At 48.0% G+C, this 16,134-nt stretch overlaps 1 protein-coding gene across 3 annotated transcripts in view; it reads right to left on the bottom strand.

The window, feature by feature from the left end:
* Positions 1 to 16,134, bottom strand: part of LOC134054268 (DNA-binding protein RFX2-like) — a 62,863-nt gene that overhangs the window by 24,780 nt on the left and 21,949 nt on the right. For 2 of the 3 annotated variants that reach the window (XM_062509882.1, XM_062509884.1), the window contains exons 2-5: positions 5,383 to 5,495; positions 2,312 to 2,401; positions 1,278 to 1,357; positions 288 to 555 (exon numbers count right to left, since the gene is read on the bottom strand). In XM_062509882.1, coding sequence (XP_062365866.1) covers positions 288 to 555; positions 1,278 to 1,357; positions 2,312 to 2,401; positions 5,383 to 5,487 — 543 coding nt within the window. In that variant the 5' untranslated portion in view covers positions 5,488 to 5,495. Of the gene's footprint in view, positions 1 to 287; positions 556 to 1,277; positions 1,358 to 2,311; positions 2,402 to 3,592; positions 3,707 to 5,382; positions 5,496 to 16,134 lie in introns of those variants that run through there. The other variant, XM_062509883.1, reaches the window with a different exon arrangement.

Raw genomic sequence — 16,134 nt, 5'->3', positions numbered from 1 at the left:
GCGGGGGGAAAACCCCAAACCAAATCGAATGCTTTATTAATATTTGAATGATCAACACTTTCTCTAACACTGCATCATTTCAGTGATCTGCTGAGCGAGAGGGACAATCCAAACACCAACAGAAAAATAAGAGTAGTACACCAGTGTCTATTCTCTCCCTTGCACTCGTGGCATGTCACAGACATATACAGTGCTAACGACAGGTCACATTTATTTTCTGAAGGCTTTTCAGTTCCCTTTGGGATCATTGCTGGCCCCCGAGCTGCGGTGCCTGCAGGGCTACATACCGTTGCTGGAGAGGAGCGTGAGGTGTGTGACAGAGAATGTCTAGAGTTCTCCAGCCCCCCATGAATGAGATAGGCTCCCGAGCCGGAGAGGATCTGACTTCCCCCAATGTCCATGGTGATGCCCACCATGTTGTGAGAGGGAATGGCTGTAGGAGAGGATGTCGCTGTAGTCACCTGAGCTCCACCTCCTCCCTGCGCTTCGAAATAGGGCGCGGCGCTGGCGGGAGCGTAAATCTGCGCCTCGCTGCTGTACGAGTAGGCAGCTCGTCTGTGCAGGGGACAAAAGGGGGACATCAGAAGAGCTGGCAGAGGGAACCCCGTGTCTGACAGCTTCTGTAAGCTGGGCAAGTGTCAGAAAAATGCCCCGGCTCTGCTGTGTGCTGGGATCACTCGGCCCCCCCAGCACAAGATCACGGTGAGGGCAGGGCCTGGAGCTCTCGTAAGGAACTGGGGGGAGGAAGGCCAAAAGGAGGCACAAAATGGGGTGCAGCAGGCAGGAGGAAGAGGAAGTTTTAAGGGTGGAGAGGCTCTGGCACAGCTGTGGCTGCCCCATCCCTGGAAGTGTCCAAGGCCAGGCTGGACAGGGCTTGGAGCAGCCTGGGACAGTGGGAGGTGTTGGGGAGTTGGAAGGAGATGGGCTTTAAGGTCTTTTCCAACCCAAGCCATTCTGGGATTCCTTGACTCTATAAAATCTTCCAACACCCCCTTTTTCTTCTAGAAGTTCCACTCCTACATCTGCCCATGTCACCACACAAAGTGCTTGGCACAAGAAACACCAGACCCTTTCATGACCAGGATTCCCTGGAGAACAGTCCCTCCATGAGGACAACACCCCCAGGGCTGGAGTGTGGCTGAAACCACCTCCACACCCAACAGAACGCCTGAAACAGCTCCTCCTCTTCCTCCTTCCATCATGGGGCTGGGGTGGAAGGAGCCTGGGGGAGGGCAGGGCTGGGAGGAGGGAGGGGGACAGCTCAGAGAGGCTCTTACATGGTTCCATTGGTATAAACAGCTTCTCCTCCTTCCACATACTGCACCTGGGCTGGATAAACGTGCTGCACGGACTGCACCTGCAACAGGCAGCAAAAAATCACGGATTGCTCAGGAACCACTGGTCAAACTGCACAACTCCAATCTCACCTTGACACTCAGGCTTTAATTTTTAGAAAAAAGAGGAAAAAAAAAAACCAAACCAAACCAAAAATAAACACCCTCCTTGCCCCCCTGCTCCATGCTTAGGAATCCCAAAGGAGGTTTTTATTTTCAAAGGTCGAGTTAAAATAGATAAATAAGTGGTTGCTCCACAGGCAGTGGAAACAATGAAGCTGGGTTTCCTCTGGACACGTGTCTCGGGGTGACTAAGAGGGGTGAGCTCATGCTGCAGCCTTTCCTTCAGAGGGGAGCCTGGCAGTGTCCAACTGCACCCCAGCCCCTTTTTTCTTTGCCCTTAGAGGGATGGAATTGCCCTCTGTCAATTTTTTTTCCTCTGAAATGGAGCAAACAAATAAAAAAAATCACTAAAGGAAAAAAAATAAGAAGGTCAGACTCGCTGTCCACATGGAGCAGCATCACATATCCCTGGTTTCTTAGGAAACAAGCCCTAGAAAAGGCAAAGTTCAAATAAATAAAAACACTTGCACAGCTCTCTGGCACCAAACCTTTCTATGGAGCCACATGCAGTCAGTAAATTTGTTTAATTAAAAAAACCCCAAACATTTCACCTCTAAAAAAAAACTTTACCAAAGGAGATTGCTTTTAACTTTAATAAATGCTTTTAAATTTAAGTTGAAAGCATCCATCAAATCTTCAAATACATGAAAGACAACAGCTACAGCAAAGGTTCTTCAAATATCCTGAGAGTTTCTTTTGTCATCAGTCTAATAAAGAAGAAGAGAGCTGGAGAAAGTGTGACTGCCCACAACTCTTTAATTAAGGTTTTTTTCTAGATCTGGTACAGTTTCAAAAGTCGTGTGGGATGTGGGGATGTGTTGATGCAGGGGTTCTGTCCCCAGAGTGTTCATTACCTGTTGTGGAACCTGCTGGACTCTGGGAACAGAGATTTGCTGCATCTGCGCCCCTTTGGGAGTGGAGCCTGTGGCTTGGACCAAAACCCTCTGCAAGAAGAAGATACAGGAAGAGACATTTAATTTCAGTCCATAACACAGGTGAGCCAGGTGTTCTCTTCCAAAATTTCACGGCCAACTTGCCTCCAACACCAGCAGCAGCAGTGGCATCCTGTAATTAGTGTCCCTGTGGTCCCCAGTGGGGTTCACCAGCCTGAGCTCAGCCCCCTGAATTTGGGCAAAGCTGCCTCCACAGTTTCTGACAGGAATCATCTTCAAACCTCCATGAAAGGAAATAGCAGCTCATTGATGAGCTGAGCCACAGCTAAACAAGAATCACTCCTCACACATCCACATTTGACTGCCAAGTTCCTTCTCTTAGAGCTGCTAAACCCAACCACACTCTGCGTCCTGCAACAAGAAATGCTCCAAGCTCCTGCCAGCACCCAAGCACAGGTGGTTCTGCTTCTCCCTGCAGTGCCACCAAGGGCACAGGGACGTTTTGTGGTGGTGGCTCTGTCACCTTCATCATCCCTGTCTCACACTCCACTTTCAGACTGAAGTTGTCAACACAGAGTGCTCAGCACCTTCAGATCCAGCAAAACAAACGTGGGGATGTGGTGGGTGGAAAGAAAGGATTCAGTGGGAACAGAGCCAAGCATCTCCATGGCCTTTTAAATCTTCTCCAAGGAGACACATCCTCTGTGGTTGGAGGCTTTAAAAACACCCAGGAGATTGGGCCAACAGAAAAAAAGAGCCAGGAAACAATCCCAGAAGCAACTTTAATAATTAGTGGCTACCTTATACATGGATATTTAGGATTTTTAGCCCTCCCAACATATCTTTGTAACAACCAGAAATCCAATTCTAGCAGAATTACAGGCTTATGACAACTGCCCACATCTCCAGGCAGCTGCTCCATCTGCAGTCCCCAGGCTGCATTCCCTGGAGATCCTGCACTGAGGACACCTACACTTATGTCAGCCATCACCTGGCCTGTTTTCCCTCCAGAAGGGGCTGTCACCACTGCAGGATGGGGACATCACAAGCCCTTTTTGAAGTCAGGCCTTGGCAGTGACACCTACATCAAAGTCTTTTTCCTTTCTCCTACTGTTTTCCCATTTTCTGGCATTGCTTTTGCTAAATGTCACATCCCTGGCCCAGCTGCCCAGCTCAGCTCCTCACTGCCTGTCCAGGTGCTCTGCTATCACCTTCCAGCCAAAATAAGGAATCATCCCCAACCTGGAAGGTGAGGCCATCCTGCTCAAACAGCCTCTGCTCACACTGAAAGGGGCACCAGTGCTCAACAACCCCGAGGGCTTCAGCCTCACACCATTCCTGCTGCCAGCAGCTCATTCCCAGGGTTTTCTTTGTCCTGCTGGTGAGAAGGGAAGGCTCTGGATGCTCCTCCTCTTCAGCAGTCTTCCACTATGCCCTGGATTTTCCTTAATCCATGGAGTTCCACTTAGTGCTCCACGTTCCAACGACAGCACAGGCAAAGGCTGGATGGGTGATTTCACAATCCAAAGGTTTTCCAGCCTTTGCTCACAGCCAAATCCACACTAATGATCCTGGAAACACCTGGCACTGCTGGTCACTGCTGTCCCCATCCCTGCCACACCAGCAAGGAATGCTCTCATGGATGGCAAGGCTGGGAGGTGACAGAAGCACTCTGGATCACCCGATGGGAATGTCCATGGCTCCTGGAGAGTCAGATATTCCTTCCAATTCCCAATCTTTAATTGTTCCTTTTCATCAGCATCCAATGGCAGCTGCTGCTGCTCACTTGGGAGTTGGAGAAGGATGAAGCTGAGTTACACCCATCCATCCTCTTATCCCTCCAGCTTCCTGTGACAGAAATTTCTTTTGAAAGTTCCCCAAAAGGCATAAAAAGGAACAAAAAGGAACCAGTTTCATTTAACCCTTCCTGTTTTGCACTGGGTGGTTCCCATTCATCACTTGATGCCATCACTTGTCTCCTGTTGGGTCTCCCAAATGCAGCATATTCATAGACATTAATCACAAATCCCTCCTCTGCAAATTAAAAAGTTGGGATCTGCTTACCCAGGGAAGAGACCATGGAATCATGGAATGGTTGGGGTTGGAAGGGACTCTAAAGCCCATCCAGTGCCACCCCTGCCATGGCAGGGACACCTCCCACTGTCCCAGGCTGCTCCAAGCCCCAATGTCCAACCTGGCCTTGGACACTGCCAGGGATCCAGGGGCAGCCACAGCTGCTCTGGGCACCCTGTGCCAGGGCCTGCCCACCCTCCCAGGGAACAATTCCTAATTCCCAATATCCCATCCAGCCCTGCCCTCTGGCAGTGGGAAGCCATTCCCTGTGTCCTGTCCCTCCATCCCTTGTCCCCAGTTCCTCTCCAGCTCTCCTGGAGCCCCTTCAGGCCCTGCAAGGGGCTCTCAGCTCTCCCTGGAGCCTTCTCTTCTCCAGGTGAGCACCCCCAGCTCTCCCAGCCTGTCCCCAGAACAGAGGGGCTCCAGCCCTTGGAGCATCTCTGTGACCTCCTCTGGACCTGCTCAAACCTGTCCATGCCCTTCCCATACTCAGGACCCAAACCTGTCCCCAGCAGGGCAGGGGAGGCCAGGAGGGCAGAGCAGAGGGGGAGAACCCCCTCCCTGACCTGCAGCCCCTCCCTTGGGGATGCAGCACGTGGCTCCTCCAGCCTCTCCTGCATCAGCTCTGCCCTCACCTCTCCCCATGCCCTCCATACCTTTCAGGACTGTTCCATCTCCCCCTGCTTTTATTGACACTCTAAACCACAACAGGAAATTCATCCAAAGCAAACACCCAACTGGCATGAAGTGACCCCAAACCCCACACTGTAAATCTTGCACGTGGACTGGGAGGGCTCAAACCCTTTTATCAACACCAAGTCCAGCAACAGGTTGTCCCCACTACCTCAACGAACTAAAAACCCTCTCCCCACTATCAAAACCTGGGATTTAAAATCCATCTGCCTGGGAAAGCAGGGCTGTTCTCCATGGAAACAGCATCCCAGCTGTGCATACGTTACCTGCTGCGAGGCTGGCACTGCCTGCACCACCGGAGCCTGCGCTGGGGCCGTCGTGTGAAGCGCCACGGAAGCTGCTGAGTCTGATCCACCCTCGGGACTCTGCATGCTCACTGCTGGGGACAGCACAGGGACATCAGGGGGGACAGCACAGCACAACCACACCCCCCCAACCCCTTTAAACCAGGGGCAAAAGCCCACTGGAAAATCCAGAGGGAAGTGCTGGGAAGGGAGGCAGGTCCCGTCCTACACACAGGACTCTTTTTAGTCCTGGAGCTAATTTTAATGCAGAATTATATTAAGGAAAAAGAAAGTTGCACAATTGTTTCACGGAGAGGAGAGGGAAGGAACAGAAAATGCATTTCTATATTTAACCGAAAAGTGGCGTTGGAAAATTATTGTGTCACAGTGAGCGTCACACATGATGGGGAAGAACAGGGATATAATTTGAAAATAATGCTTTCTCCCCCTCTGCCTTATCATGTTTAACTACTGCAAAAAAGCTTTTAATCAAACCTAAGTTTGATTAAAGCTAAACCTGGAGTTTAGCTAAGATTTCACTGGGAAAGTGGGGTGGCCAGCTTGGGTTAATAACCAGGAATAATCAAGGATGAAGAGCACAAGAACAGCAATTCACCATCATTTCAGAACCTCTGAAGCTGCATCTCCACCCTCCCATCCCTTCCCCAAAAATCCCACCAAGGTCCCCAGACAGCCACAGCACCACCCTGCACTGCCACAGAGCCCTGCAGAGCTGATGGTGCCCTGGGCATCCTCAAATCCCTGAGTGCCAGCTCTCCCTCCTGGCACTGCCCCAGCCCGTGCCCATCCCTGGGGACACCGAGGGATGCTGAGACAGCACACAATGGCATTTGGAGAGTTTTTCTGGGGTGGGGGAACCTTTTATCCTCAGTTTCTTGTGAAACTTCCTGCTTAATAAACTATTTTAGAAGAGTTTCTGCTGTCACTTCAAAATCAAAAGGTTAAAAACACCCAGATTTTGGGCAGTGTCATTTCTGCTTTCTCGGCCTCACTGTCACATTATGATGTCTTTTGTTTTATTTCCCTTCTCCCATCAGTATTCAAACTTTTCCCTCAACTTTGTGCACATTAAGAGGAAAAAGGAAAAATTAGAAACTGAAGGACATTGGACCTGCTCCTTTGTGTTCAAAAGAAATGCAAGGGGGGTGTGAATTTACAGAATTTATCTGCTTATTCCTTCAGGCACTGACAAAACCCCCCAAATATTAAAATTCTCCAAAAACCAGGTTTTTGAATGTTTTTTTTCCCCAATACTCCATACTCCCAAATTCCAATTACTCTCCCAACCTTCCCATAACCCTAGAACTTGCAAATAATTTTTCTCATATCTGGGAGAAAAAGTAGATACAGAACCCACACAGTCACAGCTACCAGATTAATCCAACAAGCCAGAAACAAGGGAAATTCAATCAATATTTATTCCTGTGTCCCCCAGGCCCCTCAAACTGCCCTCAGCACCCCCATCCCTGCAGCTCTGCTATATAAAGGCAGCACCTGCCTCTCCCCATCACTGCCTCTGCCTGGGTTTTAGCCAAAACCTCCACGTGAGAAGATTCCAGTTGCAACAGCACCGAGGAATCAGGCAAATAATTCTCCCAGGAAATGAGGGGAACAGCTCCTTGCCTGCTCCAGCCCCAAATTCTATGCAATTAAATGCAAAACTGCTAGATTTGGAATGCTCAGGTAGAGATGCTTGGGCAGGAGAGGGGGACACTTTTGCCACATCTACTTCCCCCACTTTTCCAGAAGTGTTTATTGTCTATCCCTTGTGCCCAGGGCTATGGTTTGCAGCTTCCCAGGATTTTCTGAGTGTAAAATGTAGCATGGTGAGGTTACAGAAGAGAGGTGGGTGAGTTGACAAAGATATTTTAATCATCTATTAATGGTTCTGGCAGGGTCAGCTCTTGGCATTTTAGGTCTACAAAAGGTCTCCTTTTAAGTGTAGCTGTAATCAGAAAGAAACACTTTGGAAAGATGGACTTGGTCTTTGATGATCCTTGTAGGTCCCTGCCAACCCAGAATATTCCATGGTCCTATGATCCAAATCACCAACTCATCTTTGCTGATACATTTTGTCTTCTGCTTTCCCTCAGCGACCAGGAGAGAGCAGAGAGATGTGGGCAGGGTAGAAGGTGAATTGTCTGCTGCCAAAACAAATCCCCAGGGCGATTTTCAGGTTTGTTCCACAAGGCAGGCTCTGGCAGTGATGACAGCCACACCAGACACGAAGGCTCCCAGGAAATCTGCAGATGGCACTTCCAGACAAGGTAGACAGACAGAGAAGTCCTGGACTGCCAAGCCACACATACAGGACTTGTTATTATTTTATTTATCAGCGCAACATCCTGGAGAAAGAATAATTCACTTCTCATTAAAGCCATCCTGTGCTTCCTGAGAATTGGATTCAGATCCGTGTGCGCCATCTGCTCTGGTTAATTTGTGCTGATGAAAAGCTGACAGCACACACAGAATTCCTGTGCTCCCAGAAACCAGCACAAGGTGCTGCAGAGCTCTGCTGATGCCCTGGCAGCACGGCTGGCACCTGAGCCAAGGCTCCAGAGGGTGGAGAAAGCATCGGCTTCCAAGGAGGAGAGGAAATGTGGCGCTCAAAGTCTTGCTCCTTCCCCTTCACCTAATTTTATTTATTAAGAACAGGTCACATGAATCACATGTGGGACTGGCATGGCCTTGGTTCTCACGGGGTATTTTGTATTTCCATCACAGATTGGTTTGGGTTGGAAGGGACCTTAAAGCCCATCGCACTGCACCCCTGCCATGGGCAGGAACACCTCCCACCATCCCAAGGTGCTCCAAGCCCCAGTGTCCAGCCTGGCCCTGGGCACATCCAAGGATCCAGGGGGCAGCTCCTGTCTCAAGCTCCTCAGCAGTTCCAGGGTCAGGAACTCCCCTGAAGCTCCCTTGCAGCTCTCTGGCAGCTCTGCCACATCTCTGAAGGAAATGCTCAAGAAAGGACTCCCTGCTCTCCTCCCAGCTCACTTCTCACCTCCGGCAGGGGAGGAAGTTTTACAGTGTTCTGTGTTATCCTCTTAGCAGAAACTCACTGGCTCAGAAGCCTTCCCACAGGGCTATGGTTTGCTTCTAACTCTTAGATCTGGCCTAAGACAGAGAGGTTTATCCCACCTGCAGCTCTCTCAGAGAAGGGACTGACAGGAATCATTAAAAGGTGTCTCATGGCCTCTGACAGCCTCGAAGCCCCTGGGACTGGGAGTTTGCAAACTGAGAAGTTAATTAATAATCAACAAAGCTGCTGGTGGGACACAGAGAGGATCAGCAGCATCCACAGGTGATATTCACAGTTCCAGGACTCCTTACTGGGTGAAGTAGAGCAAAAAAAGTCAATTATTGTGGAGAGATGAGCATATGGACCTGACCATGCAAATGCAATAAAATCATGGTGAGAATCCCAGAATGGTTTAGGTAGGAAGGGACCTTAAAGCTCATCTTGTTCCAGCAGCCTGCCATGACCAGGGACATTTTCCACTATCCCAGGCTGCTCCAAGCCCCAGTGTCCAGCCTGGCCTTGGACAATTCCAGGGATCCAGGGGCAGCCACAGCTGCTCTGGGCACCCTGTGCCAGGGCCTCACTGCCCTCAGAGCCAGGTATTCCTTTTTAACTCCTAATTTCTAATCTAAATCTGCCCTCCTTCACTTTAAAGCCATTCCCCTTGTCCTGTCACTGCACAGCTTTATAAAAGATCCCTCTCCAGCTCTTTCTTAGGCACCTTTTGGACACTAAAAAGCTGCTAGGTCTCCTTACAGTAGATTTATTCAACACATTGGCATTTCAGGCAGAGACAGGTTTAAAGCCCTGGTTGCTCAACGTGGCCAGTGATGTCACAGGGGCCACCAGGGCCCTGGAAAGCATCACAGACATCTGGATTCCAGGTTGCATCATCACTGAATGAATCAGGCATATACTGAGGCTGCTGCCTCTGGAAACCTTCTGTTTACACACAGCTATCTTGGTATCCAAGCAAACAGCAGGGACAGGAAAGGAAATTCAGGGAAAAAAAAAAAAAAAACCAAAAAAAAAAAAAAAAACCCAAAAAAAAAAAAAAACAAAACCCTAATAACTTCTGGGTGCTATTTCTGGTCCTGCCACCAGCTCGCTCCGTGACCTTGAACAGGATGCTTCCCTTTCCCTGTGCTTCAATTTTCCCACTCCTAAAAAAACCACAAATACTCCCTTAGGCAAGGTGTTTTTCAAGCACTGGTCTCTGAGGGCTGTCAGAGCCTGAATACCTTTCAGCAAGACAAGGAGGAACAGAGCAAGCCTTGAGGGCTGATAAAAACTCAGGTTGTCACCAGTCCATTCATAAGGCACCAGTTGCCTCCATGTAAATGACCTCGCCTTTGTTCATCTCTCCTGCCCAAAGCAGCTCCAAAACCCTGGGAAAACAGAGATAAGAGGAGCATTTAAAAATATTTTCTGTGTTCAAATTTGCAGAGGGAGTGGGGGGAAAGAAGGAGGCAGAAGGGGGAGGTCACAGGGTGACTCCTTCAAGTGCTGAGGAGGGGATAGAGGAGCACCCCAAAAGAGTCTGGGGAAGGGGGGCTGGTGCCAGAGCTGGCCCTGGGTGCTCTCTGTGCTGCACCCATGGGCTCTGCCATCCAGCAGATGCATTTTTCCACAGACTGCTTTAACAGAAGCCATCAGCTCCCGAGCCCTCAAACACAAACACAAGAGCTCAGTTTTGGAGCTGAACGTGGAGCCCTCAAATGTGGAAGGAGTTCTGAGCCAGAGCAGGGCTCAGGGAAATGTTTGCTTTATCTGTGTGTGCTGATCTGGTCCAGCAGCAGCCATCCATCCATCCCAGGCAGCTCCCAGCTCCAAATTAAAGGGGATTTAAGTCCCTGCCTTCCTCAAGGCCAGGGTCACCCCTGCTCTAATTGTGGCCACATTACTTTTTGTTTTTATTCTACAGGTTACCACTGGACATGGACAGAACTCCCTCTCCACATGATTTGTACTTTTTAAGAGCAGGTTACATAAATCAGAGGTGAGACAGCCTTGGTTCTCCTGGGGTATTTAGGTCTTGTATTTACATATCTTTATTTCTTTAAGGTGAAAATGTAAAACCTATGAGCTACCCTACAGCAGCAGCCTACTCAGAAAATAATGGAATATGGAATGTTTTGGATGGGAAAGGGCCCTTGAATCCCATCCCATTCCACCCCTGCCATGGCAGGGACACCTCCCACTGTCCCAGGTGCTCCCAGCCCCAGTGTCCAACCTGGCCTTGGGCACTGCCAGGGATCCAGGGGCAGCCACAGCTGCTCTGGGAATTCTGTGCCAGGGCCTGCCCACCCTCCAGGCAGGAATTTCCTCTCTACAGAATCATACATTTCTATTAGTGCTGCTTTCAAAACATTAAAATTGTTGCTGTTCCACTGAATCACTTGCTCATTTAAAGAAAAAAAAAACAGATCATGAACTATTTTATTTAATTTGCTTTTCAAAGCTTACTTGGTTGGTCATTCTTTGATCTTATTTAAACTTTTCAAAGTCCTTTATTACATCCTTTTATTTCTGGCAGGACTTTTGAAATATAATATAATACTGGGATATGAATGAGGGAAAGGAAGATATCCTCGGTGAATTTTTTGTTGGTTTTAAGAACAATCAATTATTTGACCTCTGGGATAAAGTTTTTTTATAGCTACTTATATTTAAGCTTCCCAATAAATGTTGATGGGTGTTATTACCTCCATGGGTAAGAAATCCACTGCCCATGTCCTTGCCATTCATAAATGGACTTAACAACTTCTCAAAAGGGATTTAAATGTGGGACATAAAATTCCAACAGAAAAACGACTGCCTAGAGGTACAGGAAATGTTAAATCAGATTCTTGATGCCTGAAGAATGTATTTATAGAATCATTTCAGTTGGAAGAGACCTTTAAGATCATAGAGTGCAACCATCATCACTGCCAAGTCCACCATGAAACTCCACAGCTTTTATTTCAAATTAAGACCTAAAGGTAGGAAGAGTTTATTTTTCTAGGTGAAGCTGCTCTAATGATGCTGGGCTTTTTATTTCTGGCGTTCTTTAAATGCCAACAGCCTTGGCTCTCCAGGTAAACCCAGGCATCCTGAATTTCTAATCATCACCTGTACAGGCTGTCAGACACTGTGAGAGTTGAAAATAAATCTGCAGCTAAAATCTCTACAGACATGGGAGAGAGACAACCTCAGCTAGAAAGATTTGTATTTATTGGATTTGATTTTCAAGGTCTTTTCCAACCTTAAAAATTCCATGGTAGAGCTACAAGCGTTGCATGCACCAGAACTGCAGGAAACCTGGAGGTGGATAGGATTGCCAATGGCATTTTATATAGAAAAATTCACCTTAAATTAATACAGCAAATAACCTTTGTTCGTCTTTAATATTATCAGGAATTAATGAGGTTTAGTGCAGCCAACAGCCTCAGATGGCACAGTTTATGCTCCACGTTTTCCTTTTGCTGAACAGATCTCAGGCTGACCAGGGGGTGAATTAACCAGGGAATCTCATCCAACCCCATTTCCATATGCAACTCCATGATACAGCTATGAATTTTTAATAAAAATCTCCTGATATCTGCTGTTTTATTGAAAATAATGGGAAGACTGCAGTATAACTAAAAGAAAAGAAAAAAATTCAACAATTTCTCATTTCCAACACTGACCTGCAAGGATCAAAATTGAAATCCAGTTTTTTCCTTGTTTTTTTGGTTGATTTTGTGCATTTTTTTGGCATTCTTTGAAAGGAAGGCTTACATTTAAAAATAGTTATTTGGTTATTTTATTCAAGTTTAGTTGGCTTGGAGCTTAGATAAATGGGAAAACCAGAACAGAAATAACGAAATGCAGAAGAAATAAAAATGCTATTTAACCATCATGTTCTAGATGGGCTCTAAATGGTGTTTTCTCCCCTGACAGCAGAGAAAGGAACCAGAGAATTTACATTTGATAGTTCCACTACTAAGAATTCTCAACACTCTCAATGCAGACTGAAAATAATAAAAGTAATGCAAGGAATGGCTGATTTTGATTATTTTTTAGCAGATGCAAGTATCCATCTACTTCACCCACCACACTCTAGGTCACAGTTATTTTACTAAAGAAAACTTTCTTAAATATTTTCCATTTCATTCAACATTTCTGGCTCAGTCTCGATGTAATAACTTGCCCTGAAAAGGCACTGGCTGTGCTTGAAGCAGGGCACAGAAAGGAAGTGTTTCATTCTTTGGAAGAAGGAACTGGTTTATTTGATGTGAATGAAAATGGATCGAGTGACTTCTCCCTCCTCTGAGGCAAATATTTGTGTTAAACCCAGCCTGGCTCCTGCTTCACACACATCCTTCATCCCCACTGCTCATGTCTCCAAAGGATGAGACTTCCAAGGAATAACAGGCGTTCCCCTGAAATTCCAATCAGGAAAATACCAATTTAATTTTTTTCCATCGTCCAAAAAAGCTCCCAAGGTGGAGGAGCACAGGAGCAGGACACGGCTCCCAACCAACACTATGGGACGCCCCCATCTCTGCATCCTCTTTGGAAAAACAGGATTCCAGCTCCCTCAGATGGGAAATCAAAAGAAACTCTTTGCTGTTGATGGCTGAGCCAAGGAGAGCCTGCTCTGCCCAGCGTTCCCACTTAGGAATGATCTTTTCCTCAGACCACACAGGGATGCTGAGAGAGCAGAGCTCCCACCTTGGCTGTGAGCAGTGGGTGCAGCTCCAAGCATTTGGGAGGCTGCTTGTTCAGCACCTAAATCAATTGAATCCCTGTCCATGGTGTTTGTACAGCTGCCAGTTCTGACATTCCAACTGGGCACAGCAATTCCTGGGATCTGAACTGCTCTGAAAGCCCTGGAAGATGAGTTGCTGCTCTGGCTTTCAGAGGGAGCCATTAATCTCACAGAATCATGGAATGCTTTGGGTTGGAGGGACCTCAAAGCCCATCCAGTGCCACCCCTGCCATGGCAGGGACACCTTCCACTGTCCCAGGCTGCTCCAACCCCAGTGTCCAACCTGGCCTTGGGCACTGCCAGGGATCCAAGGGCAGCCACAGCTGCTCTGGGCACCCTGTGCCAGGGCCTCACCACCCTCCCAGGGAGCAATTCCTAATTCCCAATATCCCATCCAGCCCTGCCCTCTGGCAGTGGGAGCCATTCCCTGTGTCCCGTCTCTCCAGTTCCTGATGAAGAGCCCCTCTCCAGTCTCCTTGCCAGCCCCTTCAGATCCTGGAAGGATATGGGAGCAGGTTAACACCAGACAGAACCTTGGCTCATCCAAACCTTAACCTCAGCACCAGAACTCTCCATCCCACACTGAGGTGACACCGAGCCACCCCACGGAGCCTGGGACAGGGCAGGACAGTGCCTGGCATCCCCACAGCAGCACCAAACCCTTCCCAAGGGTGGGATGCTCACAGCCAGCCCCTCCTCATCCAGCAGGGCATGGGGAGAGCTTTGGGCCATCTCTGACAGAGAGGACACGTCCTTGTCCCCTTCCAGGCTGGTGGGAGCTGGCACCTGAGCCAGCTCACCCACAGTGTCCTGAATCACAGTTGTGACCTTTCCCCTTCCCATGAGTGCTGTTAAGTGGAGAGGAATGGAAGTGGGAAGCAAATATGCCAAGGAACTTGAAAATAAGCTTTCTGAAGAGACTACTCATTACACTGCTCCAAAATTTTATAAACAAGAGAAGGCACCAGACCCTGCCACTGATTAGGTTAAATTAATTTAAAACAGAAGCAAACACTGCTTGCCTATGAGCTCCAGTTACCTGGAAACACAGATAAACCCAAAACATACTTTTCAAGGGCAGCAGGCACTATAGCTGGGGTTGGATTTTTTTTTTTTTCCAGAAACCTGGTCCTCATGGAAAAATACAAATTTGGAAATGGCTTTTATTAGCAAGTTAATAATATACTGAAATACAAATATACACTCAGTCTTTAATTAGATTTCACAGAATTAAGTCAAGTAATATATATACACACACACATAGCTGTTGTGTAACAGCTGTTCACTGATCTCTGCTATTTCTTTAAAAGTAACTTTGAGGACAGAAAAGAGTCAGAAATGGATCTGTGCTGGCTCTGTAATTTGGAGTTTCCTTAAGAGACAGATGAAGCTGAAGAGCAGAAACCACAACAGTTTGGGGCAAAATTCAAATTCCATGTGCAGGAATCTCAGATATGAACAGGGACAAAGTATTGCTGGGAACATCCTTCCCATACAAAAACCTGTCCTGTTTTCTTTTGGGTTAATAACCTGAACGCTCTCCAAAGGCCAGGATTGGATTCCTTCAGGTCTGAAAGTGTCCCTGTTCCTGCCCTGCTGCTCTTCACCCTCAGGACCCAACAGAGAATCCCAGAATATCCTGAGCTGGAAGGGACCCTCAGGGATCATCAGTGCAGCCTCTGTCCCTGCCCAGACACCCCAACAATCCCACCCTGAGCATCCCTGAGAGCGGTGTCCAAACGCTCCTGGAGCTCTGGCAGCCTTGGGACCATTCCCTGGGGAGCCTGGGCAGTGCCCAGCACCCTCGGGGGAAAGAAGAACCTTTCCCTGAGCTGCATCCCAAGCCCTGACACAGCTCCAGCCCTTCCTGGGGGTCTCACACGCTCACCTGCACCACTCACAGCTGTTAATTGATAAGAAAAGTCCAAGAGATTCCACATTTTTAGTGTAGCACAACCCTGGCAATAAGTGGAACTCCTTATTTCTTTCCTCCGAACCACCTAAACCATGACTTCAGAAAAGTTTTGCTACAATGATGGTAAATGTTAGCTAAGAAACAACGTCCAGGTATCTGCTGAGCAGTGAGGACGCTTTCACAACTGGAAGGAGGAATTAAAAGTCACACTTCAGTGCTCTGCATGTCCAGGCTGTAACAAACACATTGGTGCTACCTGGTGAAAACAAGCACAAATTCTGGGCTGGCATTAACTGTTTCCCATATTCTTATTATGTGCACTGTAGGGGTTTCCCAGGACTGTGATTCAGTGGGGGAAATACAATTTCTGTAAACAGAAGTATTCGGAAATAGAATCCCAGAATGGTTTGGATTGGAGGGACCTTAAAGCACATCCAGTGCCACCCCTGCCATGGCCAGGGACACCTTCCACTGTCCCAGGCTGCTCCAAACCCCAATGTCCAACCTGGCCTTGGACACTGCCAGGGATCCAGGGGCAGCCACAGCTGCTCTGGGCACCCTGTGCCAGGGCCTTGCCCACCCTCCCAGGGAACAATTCCTAATTCCCAATATCCCATCCAGCCCTGCCCTGTGGCAGTGGAAGCCATTCCCTGTGTCCTGTCCCTCTAGGCCCATGTGAGAAAACAGCCTCAAGGAAAAATCTGGCACAAAAGCATTTCAAAGGATCCTCTCCAGGACACATCTAAAAGTTTCCATCATCAGCCAAACCAGACCTCTGGTTCCTTGCTCCCTGCAGTCTGTGGCTCAGCTGGTGCCTGCTCCCAGGACAATCCCAAGTACCTGGGTACAGCTAATCCTCCTCTGGCTGAATTGGGCTCATTGTGGAACAAGGAACTGCAAACCTTGCTGCTGCTTTTTATAGCTTGTCCTATGGCTTTTATAGCTTGTCCAACATCAGACAACTATGGAATGTGTCGCTAATTTGAAATTAATTCCAAGAGATGAGCTTCACTCACACCTGTAGTTCACCAGCCCTCATTTTTT

This window comes from Cinclus cinclus, chromosome 28, assembly GCF_963662255.1.
Source record: "Cinclus cinclus chromosome 28, bCinCin1.1, whole genome shotgun sequence".
NCBI lineage: Eukaryota > Metazoa > Chordata > Aves > Passeriformes > Cinclidae > Cinclus > Cinclus cinclus.
This window is presented reverse-complemented; position numbering and strand designations above follow the sequence as displayed.